At 30.1% G+C, this 18,951-nt stretch overlaps 1 protein-coding gene and 2 pseudogenes across 3 annotated transcripts; 2 read left to right on the top strand and 1 right to left on the bottom strand.

Annotated features, from left to right (window-relative positions):
* The first annotated feature begins 247 nt into the window (after positions 1-247).
* LOC105425937 (nuclear pore complex protein Nup205-like) lies at positions 248-6,806 on the top strand (annotated as a pseudogene). Its single transcript, XR_016139717.1, has 5 exons — positions 248-337; positions 2,270-2,587; positions 2,661-5,844; positions 5,916-6,155; positions 6,479-6,806. The product of XR_016139717.1 is annotated as a nuclear pore complex protein Nup205-like (transcript).
* A 545-nt stretch (positions 6,807-7,351) lies between these two features.
* Positions 7,352-9,872, bottom strand: LOC105425896 (phosphatidylinositol N-acetylglucosaminyltransferase subunit C-like; annotated as a pseudogene).
* A 136-nt stretch (positions 9,873-10,008) lies between these two features.
* Positions 10,009-18,009, top strand: Patr-1 (Protein associated with topo II related - 1). 2 transcript variants are annotated; one of them, XM_011636901.3, is made up of 9 exons: positions 10,009-10,166; positions 10,755-10,946; positions 11,335-11,749; positions 12,103-12,203; positions 12,274-12,764; positions 13,146-13,359; positions 13,439-13,639; positions 13,727-13,990; positions 14,155-18,009. In XM_011636901.3, the coding sequence occupies exons 1-9, from the start codon at positions 10,128-10,130 to the stop codon at positions 14,410-14,412; spliced, it is 2,175 nt and encodes a 724-aa protein (XP_011635203.2). In that variant the 5' UTR covers positions 10,009-10,127; the 3' UTR covers positions 14,413-18,009. The 2 variants fall into 2 exon arrangements, with proteins under 2 accessions (XP_011635203.2, XP_011635211.2); XM_011636909.3 differs by lacking the exon at positions 10,009-10,166 and adding an exon at positions 10,193-10,625.
* The last annotated feature ends 942 nt before the right edge of the window (positions 18,010-18,951 follow it).

The following is an 18,951-nucleotide window of genomic DNA, read 5'->3' as shown; positions in this document are numbered from 1 at the left end:
ATGTGATATAAATATATATTGAAATATATTTTGATACAAATGTATACTTTGTATTATTTAAAATAAGAAAAGTGCATGAAGAAAAAGCTGCATCGCATATACGATTCCTAAGGGTAATATTACACTTGTCGATAAATGTAATATTACCCTAACGTGCGAAGTTGATCGCGCGACTTTCGAATTCTCTTACTGTGCGAGAATCAACTGTGCGTTAAATTTGTGAGGCATCACGGCAGTGGAATGGATCATGCTCTTGCACGATCATACTTTACTGACATTAATCTTCCATCTTGACGTAATAAAGAGCGGGACTAAGGCTGATAGCAGAGAACGAGATGTAAGCGCTTACGTTTACTGTTCTCTGCCATCAACCTAACATCAAGAATATCATACAAAAATACCGATTATATGTTCAAATGATTAGCATGAACGATTGTAATTAATCGAATTTCACGAATAATTGTGAATATGTGAGTATCATGAAAAGTAATTTTAAAGAAACAAAGAAAAAAGAAGGAGAAAGAGAACAGAAAAAATTTTCAGATGATGACGGAGTAATTTATAATTTATACAAAAATTAATATATTATCATACAGGGTATTCCGTAAGTCGTAGTCAATCACTCAGGAGATAAATGAAAATAAAATGAAAGAAAGTTTGTATGAACATAAGTTCAAAAATGCATTGTTTTAGAATTATCATTTTTACGTTAAATTTTGAAATTGCCTTGCTTTCGAATTTTATTAAAATTGAAAGAAGAGTGAGTCTTGTTTTTATTTATCATGTTTTATAACTCATTTTAATAAAAATTACAGTCTGCTTTAACACTATTCAGGATATACAACTGTGGGATCCTGATTTCTGCCAACCCAGTGAACAGAATATCTAAAATCGACGCATAAGATAACTTCAAGATATCTTTCAGAGTTCTTCATGATATTTTAAAGATGTTTTAAAGTTATATTCTAAAGATGTTTTTAAAGAATTCTTAAAGATATCTTAAAATTGTCTTATGTGTCGATTTTAGACATTCTACTCATTGGGAAGAGATGTTAAATGAGTTGCATCTCTATCTATGTTCTGTACAGTGTTTAAGCAGTCTGTAATTTTTATTTAACTTATGTTCTAAAACTCATTACGTTCTAAAACTAATTATGTTCTAAAACTTCTAAAATAAAGATTATCTTTTATTAACAAAAGTGATTCTCGGTGTTAAAGCAAAAAAACAGTAAAGCAAATGAGAATCAACGTTGTTAACGATAAATAATATTTTTATAATAAAACTTCAATCTTTATTATAAACTCCAAACGTTTCGACTCAAGTTTGAATCATCTTCAGTAGATATAAAAAGATAAAGATATGATAGAGATAGATATCCTGTATTCATTCGATGAGTCCAACAATAAAATCGTTGATTAATAATTATTATGACCGTACATATTTATGTTATCTTTAAAAGAAATGAAATGGTCAAAGGGCTGTCAATCATCAGATAAATACAGTTCACATTAAAATGGAGAAAGCGCTCGCAGGCAGAAACTAAGAGCACTGGTTCTGAATTCGACACTTGCAATCAAAACGAAACCACAGCTTGCTCAAGACTGAAACTCATGATGCAAACATTCAGTATTAGACTGTGAATTTAGACTGTTACTTTGTTTTTTAATAAAAAGCATCTCTGAAATCAATCATTTTTGTAAATTTCGCTCACCGTCTAATACTTTCACATCATTCCAATCAAATTCGTGGTCGTAGTCTAATCTGTGCTCGGTAATCACTAAATGTGTTTTTGTGTATGTTTCTGCGTATATGATTTTTGTGTTCATGCAGAGTCGTTTTTAATTGTCTCAGTAATTTATCCGACATCGCACGCATCGCAATTATTAACAGATCTTGTACACTACATTCTTTTTGGAGTGTGCTGATGAAGCGTCCTTATGAACTCTGATCATGCCTCTTAACTTATTGCTAAAAAATGCGAGTTTAACATCAAAATTATCAACAATTTTTTTGAATTTAGTCGCAATTCCCAAACAAAAAGTAAAGTGAACTATTTTGTTTCTTATGATTTCATTGTTGTATTTGGCATGCTTAATCTATCATCTTGTTTAAATCGTTTAAAAAGATTAATTTTTAATCTCGAATGAATATTTATCAAAAATAAAGTTGAGAGGGTATTTTCCCTCCTATTCACCTATCACCTATTGTAGACTGGAACGTAAAGCTGGGTGCACAATGAAAAACACAGGCAACAGTAACAGGGAATAGCAACAGGCAACAGATTTCGACCAATTAGAAGCTGTGAAGAATATCGAAGATATTTCTGATTGGTCAAAATCTGTTGTCTGTTCCCTATTTCCTGTTCCTGTTGCTTGTGTTTTTTATTGTGCATTCAGCTTAAACCGAAACCATGTGTCAGTATGTGCATACATAAGTCGCTTGTCTTCTAAACAAATTGCTTTATTTAAATTTATAACGGAGAAATATTACTGGCGGGTTTATTCATTTCATATATGAAGATGACATCATCCCTCGCTTTATCGCCACAAGCTGCTAGATATACATTTAATTTTTTTAAACCTAACGGTAAGTATAAGCAAGATATTTATTTATGTTGCCTGTTATTTTTTGAAGTTACATGTATGCATCTGTTGTATAGGATCATCTGGTTCAGCAACTATCTCATGGGATCATTTCTTCAATTCTTTAAACCAATACTATTACAATTTAAGACAGGAATTACTTCCTAGTCAGGATACAGGCAAAGATGTCATCCGAAGGGAATTATGTCTCAGGAAATTAAAGGCCTCGAGGCAGTGTTGTTGATTATTCAAGTAATAGCCAAAAATGATGAAATCAAGAGTTGCGACATGCGATCATTCGAGTTGGAAAGTCTTGTAATCTTTGATCGGCTTGATGATCTGTACGATATCATTCAAAGGTATGCTGATAAGGATTCTTGCGGCATTGACCAGATTATCGGAGAGTTCTTCCATCATTTGGCAAAGCTTGGAGGCTGTTCAGTTTCTGTCTATACCAATAACAAGTAGTTATCAACCAAAAGGCATACAAACAGAATTAGAAGAGATCGAATCTAGGAATGAGGAATATTTATTAACGCGCGCTGTATTAGAGCTATTAGGTGTTCTTGTCGATTTCCCTATATACTACGTTGGGTGTCAGTCAACGAAATCCAGGATTCGATCCATATTTACATTTTATTATCATACGATTTTCCTGAGATTTCATACTCGTTCGTACAAAAATCATGCTGAGAAGTGGGAGGTGGCGGAAGCCTGTTTGAAAATATTTTTGAAATTAATAAACCGATCGCCGAAGATTTCGTGGGCTATAAATTTGACTTTTGCAAAGCGATGAATCTACCTCAATCAATGCAACTCTAGGATATTAATGACGCAATTGTACACTAATTCTGAACTACTACATAATATTATATATCATAGACGAAGATTGCCATCACTTGGATACCTATGACAGTTTTCCAGTAAAAAAATATCTCGAAAGTTATACAGCTTATATTGCTTGGAAATATTGAAGCGCGGCTTAAAAATACAAGATAATTATATGGCACAGTTGTCTTCCATATTGTCCAGGAACAAAATTATGACTGGATTGTCGCGACTGTTGCTCGACAAACCGGATCACATGATAAATATTATTAAATATATGAAATATAATTTATAGCTACTGAAGCAAGCCTTTGTGACAGTTGACGTTATCCACGGCGTGATTGGAGCAGACTCAGAATTATTGTCGACATTCACGGAAATTCTTACTTTAGCGATGAATGTCAGACATCTCAGGCTTTGTCGAGTGCGTAGACGCGGAATAGGAGGACTCTCGGAGGATGACGACAAACCACAGAGTGGACAAACCGATTGGAAATTGCAAAGAAAGAATTTTACTACTGATGATGCATAGTATCACGCGGCCTGAGCCCAATCTTGCGCATTACTTACTTGGCTTTGAAATAATTAAAGACATCAGGAAAACCGAGCAAAAATCAGGAATCCTCGGATTTCCACGTATCTGTCTGCACTCCATCTTAGGCATATTGGAACAATCTCTCGAACGCGAATGCGACAAAATAACCGAAGCCTGTTACTGCTATACATTAACGGCTAACAGCAAAACATCAGCACCGTTTTTAGATTTTTACGTACTACGAGTAATCAGGACTTCGTGCAGAGACATCTCTCGAAATTATCGTTTCAGGGCCCAAATAAATCCACTGAGCTTAGTTGCATGTCTCTTGGCTATTGCAAATAGCGGCTATCGAGTCGTCAATGGTAGCAGACATCTCCTGCAGACTTCTTTAATTCAATGATTGGTGAGAAGGTTTTAATCAGGACAAGACTTGTACTTTCCCAGAAGCTTCTGATGGATCTTTTGCATTGATTTTACATTGATTTGTGTATTTGTTGTATTTGGAACCCACGAAGTCGTGGAAATTCTTCGATCCATCACAGATTGAAATGATACTGGGTAAATGCAGCATTCCTGCCGCATGGGCCGTGACTCATTGATTATCAGGAAACTGCATTCTCTCATCACCGAGGAATTGACGGTTACAGAGCAGTGCTACTGCCACTGAATGCAAACTCATGCAACAGAAAGTAAAGTCTATACTCGCATGCAAAGAAAAAGAATCAGATCAAGGTTTTGTCATATGCGACTGTTAAATTCGTGGAAGACTGGTGCCAAACTACGAAAATACTTTTCTCTGTCGCGACAAATCAACAGTTATCGGTAGCTCAATGGCAAAATTTTCTGCTGAATTTGTCGCACGACCTGCCATAGAAGATGACATCCTGCGAAGCTTTGAGCGAAATTAAGACATTAGTATCCGACACGATCTTAATGCTGCTGATAAACTTGTGAAACAGCTTCATGATTCAATCGGATAACGAATTACCATCGTCACCATCGTCGAATACAATGATGGAAATTATTCTTAGCCATATTTTACAATGGATCATAAATCCGGGGCATCTCTTCGCAGAAAGTCATGACGCATCTTTACGCGGCCTTGTTAAGCTTCCTGAGTATCATCGGCTTGGGAAAATCCGAACATGTAGGCGCAATCGATTCTATGTACATCAATCAATTAAACTTCGTTGAACAAGAACTTATACCCGTGCAAAAATGTTCGCATCGTTAAGCAACGATTCAAGTCGTCAACAATTTTGGAAACCAGTTGATGGATATTTTGTGCCACAATTACTCGGGTAGGCATGACGTGTGCAAGATGCTCGCGTTGTCCTGCCTTAATAAAATCTTAGAACTGGATTGCGATAATGCGTAGATGATTTATTTAGCGAGCAGAGGCTACTTGAAGCATATGAACAAATAGTTTATTGGAATCGGACGGTTTGTTGCGATGCATATTGCAATCAGAACCGCAGGACATTGCGTCCTTTGTACTTGTACGAGGCAACAATGGCGATCTTCTGTAGGATGGCGTCTACAAGATTAGGCGCAGAGAGTCTGCTGAAAAACAAAATCTTGTCCTGCTCCAGTATATGGATTCGATCAACATTCTAATGTACACACAGTTTTCGAAGGCGACACTCATTCATACCGTCAGTCGGACAATGCAGCAAATTTCAGCAAATTATCAGCAAATTTTCTTGTTAGCTTTATATCTCTGCTTTGTTCACCATGCTAGGAGAATCAATCGTGCGCCGTACAAGTCTGTGGATTTTTACAAAGCCGCAGAGACACTGTAGAAATGACTCTAAGAAACACGTTCTCACACGCCAATGTGCTCTTCTTGAAGGAAATTACGTGCCTCACCGGCGTAATATCCAGATCCGCTAATAGGTTTGTATATTATAGAATTAAACAAAAATTATAATATTATAATTACATTCTTATAAATATAATCATTTTTCAGGCATGTATAAACTTGTGGACGAAGCATTGGCGAAGATAGACATAGATGATTACAAAATAGAAAGCTGGAATGAAAGAATTACGAGCCTATCTTGCAGAAGTTGATGCTGTCATTGTTGCATAAATTTCAATTACATTCGATCCCGATGAATTATAATTACCAGCAAGCTGATACGAGCCAGTATATATTTCTTGTATACGGATAGTCGCCAGTGTCATGTTATATACACGCAATCAAGTAAAGTTCACAAGTAATCTACAAATTGTAATCATTATATAGAAATATATAAAGTTCTTGAAATTTTCTATCTATATGCATATAGATAAATGTTTTAATTTAACTACGCATTTACCGCGTTTCCCATAGCCCAATTTTTTATAATTTATTTATTATTTATTAGATAAATATATCTATACATATATCTATAATAGATATATCTAAATAATAATATAAATAATCTAATATATAATATAAATAATCTAATAATAATATAAGTAATCTAAATATATCTATATACATTGTGATATCTTTATTTTTTCTACAAATCTTTATTTTTTCAGATACAATACAGTTGTATGAATCAGAAAACACAAATTTGATCCTCATTTGAAGCCTGGAAGAAGACAAGATAAAATGAAAGATGCTTCTGGTGAAATATGTTTAAATACAATTGTTGAACAATTGGTTTCCGTGACAAATCTACTACATACTGAATTACCACATATTGACTCCCTAATAAAGAAAGCGCAAATGGTAATCGACATGAGTACAGCAGAATTAAAGAAGGTAAATGCTATTTAAATTTTTCAGTTGAATTTATTATTTTTGTATACATATATATTAAAAATTTAATGTGATTATAAAATAATAAAAAATTAAACGTTTGTATTTACATATAGTTTCAATTTTAATTGCATAATTGTTTATTTTGTATGCTCAATTTATCGTTAATCGTCGTTTTATTGTACCAAATATGATTAGTATTTATTATGCTAAAGATAAAAAATATAAGAAAGTCGGAGAAATTAAATTTATTAAATTTATTAAATTTATTTAATTTCTTATGAAATCCCATATGTACAATGTCGATTTTGATATATTTATGTTAAATCAAGTAAACTATTTCTAATTTTAAGTTATTTTCTTTTGCATCTTTTGCAAAATATGTTAATAGATTTATATTAACATTCTTCCACATGTTTTCTTCTTCTATCTGACATATGTATTATACAGTAAAACATATTTTTGTAAAATTATTATTTATTATATGGCTAACACAAATGATACGTAATGTTACGTAAAGATCATGATAAATATAAAAGATTGTATTGTAAGGAGTATAAGTATACAATTTTGGATTATATATTTGTTATATATACAAATATACAAATATACAAATTTATAATACATATAGAAATCTAATCCTATTCTTTTTAAGAAGCAATTACTGCTTCATCCCAAGAATCATAAATATTATCCTTATACTTTTGGCATTTGATATACCAAAGTGGACAGACAAAGTGAATGAATATTATAGCTATAATAAAAATATAGGAGAATATTATAGCTATAAACATAGGAGGTTTGTGAAATAAATACAAGGTAAATATATGGTACCAATAGTCAGAATGGCAGATATGATAATTTTATTATTTATTTTCAACAGCAAATAAGTAACAATAGAATAATGTAACAATACAAAACATTGAACTGAAACTGTTAAAAGCGAAAAGGCATGTAATGGGAATGTTAATTTGGAAGCTAACATTAGCGAACCAAAAGTTGAGGAAATTATGGATAGAATCTGATAGGAAGATGTGTGGCGATCTATATTTGCTAAAAATACCAGATGAGTTAGGAACATTGATATTGTTATGGCATAAATGTTTGTATCAGCTCCACTAATCTGTCAAAGTCTTTAAAATAGGCGACAATATGTAACTAAACATGAGAAATATTAATACTATTCGTAAATCCTTTGTTAGTTTCATAGATCGATCCGATACGTTTTTATTATATGCAAAATACTCAAGAATAGTCAATATATTGCTTGATATCGCAATAATGTTCGGTGTAGTTCATTCGTTGTTCAGCCAGATAAATATTATAATAAAAAGTACAACGATGCTTAATGTGACACCCAAATTTAGTGCTTCTATCAACGTCACATTGTTTGGTTTTATATTTTTACGCAGTTGCTCCAAGAAGGAACTATTCGTATAACTGGCCCGGCAATCCGTAGTTCTCGTATAAATTTTTCTGCCACTTATTTCTGTTATTTTTTTTTTTTTGTATTTTTTTCATACTGAATCACTCATTATAAAGCTTCACACTTCATCTCATGCTGACTGGGACGTGGAACATGCCATTTTAAGATCTGAGAGTTTTCGTTTCTGTAAAATTTCAAATAAGTTTCTAAACCACCTATTCATCTAAGATTCATAGTATTCTTTCATTAACTTGAAAATGACAATTATGTGCGAAATATCTGCTTACTGATCTTCGCATGAGAAACCGAGATATTAATTTTTGGTGCTAGAATATATCATTAATATAAATTATATATATATATATGATATATTTTATTATTAATTATACAGAAAAGCGCTTATATTATTTTGAATATATTTTTATCCAAATTTAAAGCGAAACAGTCCAAGTTTTTTTGGCAGGTGATCCACACATTCCGAATGCATAATTATTTTAAAAATTATTTTCCTATTATATTTTTTCTTTTTCTATTTAGTTTGAATATTTAAACCCTTTTTTATCATTAAAAAAATTTTATTACATTTACAAAATTAATAAAATATTGAAAAATCATAATCAGTTAAAAAAAATTCTATTAAAATTTTAAGAATTTCTAGAATTTTAAGTTTGAAGGATTAGATCGTGAAAATATTAAATGACATTTGGCAACTTTGCATTTGAAACATTTATGAATATATATAAATTTTTTTTTTAATATTTTTTCTTGTCGTATAAAATTATAAAGCTGCCTTTCCATGCCGACACTCGACGCTCATTTTTAGCATCAAACTAGATCATGTGATCAAAATTAACACAGAATAGTGAAATCTGTGGATGTCGTCTCAATAGGCACGGAAAACGGAATTGAAATCGAAAGATTCGGAAAGATGAAATGGTGGAGACAGCCAATCAGCATTTGCGTTTAGCGTTCCGAAAATTTCATAGCTTTCCATTCTAAAAAATTCATAACGCAAATATCTAATGATCAAGATTAAAAGATTAGGATTATTAATGAGACGGTATTATATGGGTTATATGATTTTTTTTTTTATACTGAAAGCTTTCAGCAGATGTCTTCGGCCTTTGCCGATGCTTCGGTCTTAATCTTAACCTTAAAAGATGGAACTGAAGAATGCTATAAGGTGCTTTAAACAACTTTATGACATTTTTCATTTGCAACTTTTAGTCCCGGTCTACAATAAGTGTAATAAGCCTTAAGCCATAAAAACTGGACGAATCATAGTCGAAGAATAGGAGAATAATCGACTATGATTGGTCAATTTCTTATGGCTTAAGGCTTAAATCACCTATTGTAAACCGGGACTAAATCGGATTAACGTTGCTTAACGTTGCGTATAAACGTAGTCTGTGTCTTCTTGGAAAATTCTTTATATCATATGATCAAGATCGCGGTCTGATTCGCGCTCAAAGCACTATTGGCGTCATTCTATTCTTGTTTTACATCTAATAAACAATAAAGATAGAATGACGTAAAAGCACTTTGAGCATGAATCAGACCACGGCTCAAAAGTGAGCATATACCACATATACATTCAAATTTCATTATTCGTCAACTTTGATCACGTGATTTATTTTATTGCTAAAAACGAACAATGCGTGACACATGAAATGACTACCTTAAGATTCTTTAACATAATTGGTTTTTGCCTTTAGTTCCTCATTTAAATATATAAATCAATCGTATTAAATAATCTTGGAAAAAGAACTTCTTTTATTTTACGGAACGGAAGATTTTTAAGATAAAAACGAACTCGGATCGAACTCGGATTATTGAATATCTCATGTTTGCTTCCTGCGCATTTCGATTGTTGCGCGTCAGCCTTTCGTGACTGACGTTAGCCGCAAGTTACGGCATGGCCGCCATGGCAGCTGATGCCCCGTGTTGCAGCACTTGACGTTTAATCGGAACATGTCATTTTGCAGATTTCATTTTCACAAATGGCAGACACGTTTTTCGGTTTCGATACCACGCTCGGAGTAAGTATGGTAATGGATCGCCCGATCGCGCACAGCTCGCGTCCGGCTCGTGCGAGTTCGAAACTGGTAACGCACGAGCGTGAATCTTCTCCCTGATAAACAGGCCGCGTCGCGGCACGTCTCTGCCTGGAAGAACAAAAGTTTGGACCTGTTTGGGCCTACTATCTGCGCGACGCTCGGTAGCCTTGAATATGAACGGTGCATCTCGCGAGCTTGTCTTTAACCACGTTTTGTCAGAGTATTCGTCCCTTTGAGGATAAAATTTCTCGAGCGGCCGCAGGTTTACATTGTCGTCGTCTAACCTCATTCCTATTTTCCTCGCCCTAAAGGTCATTAACATCGAACGTCGCAAATCCCGATCGAGCTTCTTGACGAATTTGCGCGTGCCGTCGTAGAGTTTCATCGACTTAAATCTGATGTTGCTTTGGACCGTCGCTACAAAAAACGGCTATGACTTTTGTAATAACTCGTAACAGTTTTTTTCTTTTTTTTTTTTTTTCTTCAAGAATCCTTACCATAATTTTTTATCTGCTTTATATTGAAAACAAACATAACATTGCTATATTATTGTTTTCTCGAAATAATTAGGAGAACAATCTGGGAGAGGATGGACTGGATTGTCCATTGGAAGAGGATCTTGAAGAAGAAGAATATGATGCACTGAATGATGAAACATTTGGTCCTGATGCTAACATTGGTGATTGGGAAGAAGATCATGAGAAACTTGCCGAAATTACAGAATCAAATCGCCTTCATAATCAGAGTGCAACAAGTAAAAAGGTATGTTATTTAAAGTATTTCCATTAATTATTTTCTATAACATTTTGAAATAAATCTTGAAGAATATGAAAATTACAAAAATAAGCAATGATCACAAATCAGATTTATTTTGATATTCACAAGTTAATAGATAAACACAATTAAAAGTGACTTGAATGTCATAAGAATCTTAAAAAAATATCAGCTCTTTTACCATTATTGCCATTTTACTACTATCATTATTATAAGAACATTTTAACATGTTATTTTAACATTTTAACATGTTATTTCCTATATTTATAGCTATATTTATTATTTTATAATTTATAGTTTATAGAAACATGTTAAAAAGCAATTAACATTTTATATATTCATATTTATTGTAATATATACTTAATATTTTTTCTAGAATATTTCTAACATAGATATTGAGGATAATTTATCACATCTGGTATTGGATAAGGAAGGGATAGTACCACGACCTGGTGTATGGGGTAGTCCTTTAAATTTATCTCCTCCAAAAGCTCAACCACGATTATCCTTACCAAATGCTTGTACAGTGGAAGAGTTGGAAAGAGGACTTGTTGCAAATAGGCCACCTCCCGGTCTCAGCAAACCACAAACGCAACAACAAAAAAAATGTGATAGAGATGTCTCAAATTTTTTTGAAACTATTTCATTGGAGAAACTTCATGTCAATGGCCTACCTCCTCCGCGTTTTCCACCAGGCTTTGGTTTGCCTGGAGGACATCCCATCGTTTTGTCCAACATAAGAACACCACCTCCACAATTAATGCAACATCCTAGATTATTAGGTTTAATAAGTAAGCACATTAAATATTTTATTAATTAAAATATTGTATGCAAATTTTTATTTTATATATCTGCGAAATATGAATTAATAAAGGTTTAGCAAATATGTACGAATTTCTTAAAAATTTCTAATATTTACGAATTTCTTAAAAATTTCTAATATTTAAACATTTTTATTTGAATTAAATTATTTTAAAATATTTTAAGATTAAAATTATTTATTTTGTAACTTTATTTATATATCTAATTTTGTTTGCTTAATAAAATATATTTGGCCGTGATTAAAGACTGAAATAAATTTTAAAAAATTTAGTTATTTCATACTGAAATATTTCTTGATATTGATTACCTTTCTATTGATTAGATCAACCAGGTAATGTATTACGTTATCCTCCACCGCCACATTTAATGCTACAACAACCAGTACCAAGGCAAGCTCTTCATGGCTCCTATGGTTTTCCTCCTGTAAGTTTTATATATTATGCATATATTACTGTAATTTTCACATTATCAATGCATTTTCTTCATATTTTAGCAACTACATCCTAATTTAGGAGGTCCACAGTTCCTTCGGCCAGATCACATGATGCCTGCATTTCCTAATAACCAAACCAATCATCAGCAACATCAACATTCTTATTCACATTTAGGAAATCAGAGAAATCAGAATAGATCTTACTACCATAATGAGCAACAAGCTGGACATCAACCATTTTTTAAAAATAATCAATATCCTCATCGTAACCATGACAGAAATAATCAAAGATCTTATCATCATCAACATTACTCTCACAGCATTAATGGCATTGCTTCGGGAGAATACGAACACTCAGGAAAACTTGCTATAAAAGCTCATGAGAAGCAATGGTTAATTAATATTCAATTATTACAACTTAATACAATTCAACCATATGTTGATGACCATTATTATATCGTCTTCTGTGATAAACGGAATAAACAACATGCGAATCAAGAACAAAAAGATAAGAAACACCATAATAACAATGGATATCACAGAGATCATAGGTATGTTTTTTATTTTCAAAATTTGTATACATTTGTATAATACTGGTACTTTATATCTATATATTTTTATTTAAAATGTAACATTAGATGCATAGATACACAGTTTTCATATTTTGATAATGTAATTACAAAATAATATATATTATACATATAATATATATATATATATATATATATTGTGCTAAATATACAATATATCCTTTTTCTGTTATAATTTTAGAGTCGAATTTTTAAGAAATTGATTTATTTAACAATTAAAAATCGTATTTATTTATCCTGTATTGTAAGCATATTAGTCTTTATTTGCTTAATTATTAATAATTGTGGAATTTATTTATATATTATTTATTACTATCTTTAATTTTTTTATTCGGCTATTAGAGATTGGGAACCAACACCTCAAGCTGCCTCAAGATCAGCATATACGCCAGCTCAATTTGAAAATTCATTAGGCAAACTTCATTGCAGCAGTGTAACAGCGCCACGTAAACTTATTGATATGGACGTTGTATCAAATAGCGACTCTCAATCTCCTCCTCAAATTCAACAGAAGGACACTAAAAAAACACGACAATTACTTCTTGAAATTGAGAGAGTACTATCAATGTTCTAATATATAATTAATAAAATAATTAATTTAGTAACATTCTTTATCAAAGAAACTTTTTCTTCAGCTGTATACATTGCTATTCAAACTTGAGGATTTGAGTAACCCTCTTGCTGCAATTCCGGAATCGCAACAGCAACAGGAAGGTGAATCTGAAATAAATATGCCTAAAACTGAACCGGAATTAATAAACATGACCTTAATGTGTCTACAACAATTAATACAAGACGATAAATTAGCCAGTATGCTAAGTATACGGAAAGGAAAGGTAATTTGATAAGTAAGAAGTGAGAGTTAAAGCTTCCAATTTTTTCAAAAAATATCTCATATTTATATATATTTATATTTATTGTAGACATTATTACTGCGTTTTTTACCTCACCTGAATGTGACAGAATATAATAAGCAGTTAAGAGAATTGTGGACTGCGATATTTAAAGGATTAGCCGTGATAGGCCGTAGAGATTGTCATATATTAACAGACTTTTATTCCGAATTTCGAAGATGGCTTGATGCCGTAAAAAATTTTGATACCATATTGCGATTAGCAAGAGCATTATCCGACTCGGCTACTCATTCTATTAAAAATAATAGTTTAACTTTTGCTCTTATGAATAAGGTTAGTTAAATAATTATATATATATATATATATATATATATATATATATATATATGTATTATTTTATATAATAATTATAATAAACATGAATGCTTTAATTTATGCATATAGAAAATATATATGTAAAACGAGATAATGTTTATATTTTTTATTTGTTCTTTCAGTTTGGAGTGTCTGCTATAGCGGCGATGCTTGAGCAAGCTGAACAATTATGCGTCACAGACGATTCTCTGCCTTCTGAATGGTCAACTTTTGTAGTTACAATTGTCGAGATAATTGGTGACTCGTCACCCTGTGTTACACCTTGTCAACCAATTACTGCAAATACGCTCAATAAACATCTGAACCGGATTTCCAGTTTAAAACTAGAAAGGTATACAACGCTAGCGTGCTTGTTGACTGATGCCAATCCTTTACGATAGTCGTAACGTTATATAAGTTACACTCGAATTCTTTTTAAGATTTGTCTTTTTTTTTAAATGCGAAAAATAAATTATGCTAAAAAAGAATGATACATACAGACAAATATTTTAATATAATTACTAATGTTATTGAAACATCCATTGTGTATGATAATATTTCTAAATAGATGCCATTATTTTACAAAGTAGATTAAGTATCTGATGCGGGATATTAAAGAAAAAAATTTATATATGTATATATAAGTAGAAATATTGTGAACATCCTGATGCACAATGAGATTTCTTACTCGTATACATATATAATATCATCTTTCATTGTACATTTTGTAAACATTAATCAGTTTAAGTTCATAATTTATTGCATGGAGTAACCATTATAATATCAGAAAAAAGTAAACATGCATCAGATAGAAGTACTAGAATTGCATGCCAATAATCTTTTCAAAATGGCTTTTTTTTAAATTACTGTATGTCTTGTTTTGTTCTGTATAATTAGTATCTAATATATAATGTAAGACATCTGAAATTATAATATACTTTACATTGATGATATCATTTGATAAATGAGTGATTAGTGATATTGATCTAAGTTTTTCTGTGTTATATACATTATATATTTTGAAATAAGTAAATGTAATAATTTCAGATGTTTTATTTTGTATTAAACTGCACATCCTATCTTCCTGTTTGCTATATTTCATACTACTTTTAATTAATATATTTAGATTTTTAATATATTTAAAAATATAAATTTTTCTGCTACTATTGGTATTCATGTACCATTTATGTACCATTCTGCCAATTGATATTTAAATTATGTTGACTATAGTATGTATCAAACTTTTTTATACAAGGATTTTAAATCCTATCTAGAAATGTAATATTTTACACTTACACATACACACATTAAAAGAACAATTTCTTTTATTTCCTCGTACACTAATTTTTGTTTTCGATATCATGTTTTATCATAGGTGTAAGATGCAGAAGCGTTTATATTAGCAGCTTTAAAATTTATGCTGCTAAATACTAATCTTTTAAAGTTCAATTTTGTGTATATTTTGCAATTATATATATATATGAATATATGTATGTAATGATATTTACGGAAGAGACGGGATGTGTATGTTCCCCTTTTTGTTTATATAAAAAGCAAATATCTATATTATTATGCATACATTATGTATTGTTGTAAATGAAACCAATAGTACTAGAAAAAGAAAAAAACTTCTAAGCTATCAGTGTACAGACTTATATTTTGGAAATAATGACAGATAATCATTTACACCGCACTGTTAAGATATAATTACAAAGACAAGAGTATACAACAATTGCATAAATTAGTTATTAGCAGCAAAACTGTAATAGTCTTTTTATAACATTTGTATTATATATTAAGTACCAAAATTGAATTTCTATCTGTTTGAACATTAGAAGTGTACAATAATGTTTTTAATCTAGTTATAAAAGACATTACAGATTCATCAGTTTTAAGAAGTGCGATCTTTCTTTTTTTTTTTTTTAAATACAATAATTGTTATAGATCAGAAATAATCTTATAATGAAAGGAAGAGAGGAAGGACGGAGATTCTATAATTGCATTGTATGTTTGCAGTACCATAAGAATTTTAAAGATAATCTAAAAAAATATATGAAGTGACATGGCCTTTAGAATATTAAATAAGATGATTACTTTTTATCGCAGTTTAATCTTGTTTATGTACTTTTAGCTTGTACATAGAATGATATTACGATGCGTGAATGATGGATGCATTTTGTAATCAAATGCAGAAATATTTAGGTTTCTGCCATGTCATATGATATAACAATACAATATTTTGTAGAAATTTTCAAAATTAAATCTTCTTGTTATTAATTTGTAATTTTAAAATGTAATAATGACTATCAATTTAAGTGATATTTTTGAGAGTTGCAGACATTTTGTAAAAGAGAAATTATTAAAATATTACAGAAACATTATGCGCAATTTTAATTTTGTAAAAATATGATTTGAATTTAATTATAATATTTTTATACACGCGCCAATTTTTTTACTACAACAGTTTTTTATTAAATTGCTTCGCTATGTTAGGCCACTAAAAGTTAAGGATTGCAGCATTTCAATTGATTTATATATTTATATGAATTAAGTTACATTACTATATAAATACACGTTATTTCAATTCGATTAGTTTGTATGATTTAAACAATACATAATAAATAGTGTTATACAGTGTATAATTTTTCTACTTTTATTAATTATCAATACAATTTTGATGATAATTAGACGAATTGAACAAAAAAACGAATCAAATGAGTACTCATTTATTAATGCTTACGAATCATTTATTAATGTACAGCTTAAAAATTTTGCTAATTAGTGTTCTTATTAATATGTAACAAGGTGGCAAAGAGAAATAAAGTCTATGTTTTTACATAAATGCTGAGAATCTAGGGGATACACAATTGATCCCATTGATCTGTAGACAAGGATGCATGTTTGAGAAGCCCAAAAGCTACAATACATTCTTCTTACTATGTAACTGGGCTCGCACTTTAGAGCAAATTGTAGATGCAATATATTTATGAGTTGTTTCTTAGTTTCAAGCACTAAGAATTTTTTAAATGCCTTATTTAAAGAAATAAATTATATGTTTTAGAATAGAATCTTTATTTCATTTTGAATGCTTAAATTCTACTTTAATAATTCATATGTTAAGTGGCAGGTAAGCAATTATTGATGAGTATAGTATTTTCTTTTCTAAAGGCCACTAAAAATATGTGTATGTATAATTTTTAAAATATATTTTACAAAAATATGCATACATTGACAAAGCAATATGCTCTCGTTCGTACAGATTATGTAACAATAGAATTTGAATTTTTTTTTACTGTCATCATTCATAATTCAATAATTAATTCATGTTGTGTTTTTTCACTTTGGTCCAACATTAATTGTTGCAAAAGTTCAATGCTATGTTACTATTGTTAATGGATTAATTACTCTAAAAATTTATCATAGCACAGTATAATGATATAAATCGAAATCTATCCGATTTTTATAATGACAAAAAGATTTTATTACCCATATTATATACTTTAGTTTAAATCAAGAATATACCTACTCCAATATGGATATAAATTACATAATATATGATGAGTGATGTTCGATATTCTGTTTGTATCATTGTTATACAAATCGAAGCTTTCGCTGATGGAAAAAGCGCATGAAATGTCTTCTTGTAAAGTAGATAAAGCGATTAGAATGAAAATTGTGCGTTTACTTTTTGTGATTAAAGATATATTTTTATAAAAATGCTATGTTTATTATGTTTAGAAACGAAACAGATGTAATGGAGTGCTATGAAAAAAACGAGATCGTTATAAATTAACTTAAGGATCCTTCATAGTTTATCATCTGTATTATGTCTATTATGTACTTGTCAGTAATGCTTGTACATTAAAAAAAAAAAATGATTGTAAATTTATTAAATTTATTAAATTTAACACAGTCTGAAGATATAATTGTAGCTGTTGTGTATGTACAGAATTGATCTAATTTGAAATCAAAGTCTTAAATAAATGTTTTGCATCCTATATCTTTCATATTTTTTGAATAAATTCTTTTCTATCGCTATGAATAATTTTTTTCTATCGCTATGTTTATAGTAAATCTCCATTGTGTATTTTAAAAGAGAAAAACTTGATTTTTTTATAAAATGAAAATTAAATGTATTTTTAAATCAATTTTGTTTTTTTAATGTTTATCGCAATGTCTTTATATTATTTTTAATATTGGAAATATAGATTACTGCAAGGGTTCTGTATTACATATATTAAAGATAATGAAAGAAATAGTACATATACATATAATAATAATACATATTTAATATGAAGTTATATTTAGATATCAAACAATGTTTTATCTATAAATGCTATATATCTATAGATGCTATATCTATATATCTATATATCTATATATCTATAGATGCTATATATGCTTATTAATTTAAGAGTTAATTTAAGAGTAATCTTGATTCTATTTTTAATTTAAATCATTATTTATATCTTGAATAATGTTGGTATTTTTCTCAAAATGATAGTATTTTTCTATATTATTATTGACTGTTTTTTTCTTTTTTTAATTTTCTGTTTTTTATTGTTTTTTTTTCTTATCTGATCATCTTTCTGTTTTGTTTCAATTCACGTTATTTTCACTTTAAGAGCACTCTCTTTTTCACTATCTCCAGTATTCTGTCTACTTAATTTATTTCTTTAATTTTCTCTTAATGGGTATGTTGAATTCTTTTACATCTTTCTCAAAAAATTTAAGCTTCTGAAACTTGCGAAGTTTAATCCAGGAAATATAAAATTTATCTATTATATATTGGTGTGCCATCCGTGTTTATTCTATTTTCTCAACTTGTAATATTTACCTTATTTTTCAGATCTATTATTTCTTTAATTATTTCTTTAATACGCTTGTTCTCGATGTATCTTTTATTTTCTTCGATTATAGCTAAAAATTGTTTTATTTTT

Source organism: Pogonomyrmex barbatus, unplaced genomic scaffold (assembly GCF_055798465.1).
Source record: "Pogonomyrmex barbatus isolate J1 unplaced genomic scaffold, ASM5579846v1 scaffold3, whole genome shotgun sequence".
Taxonomy (NCBI): domain Eukaryota; kingdom Metazoa; phylum Arthropoda; class Insecta; order Hymenoptera; family Formicidae; genus Pogonomyrmex; species Pogonomyrmex barbatus.
The sequence above is the reverse complement of the archived record's forward strand: the minus strand, read 5'-3'. Positions and strand labels throughout refer to the sequence as shown.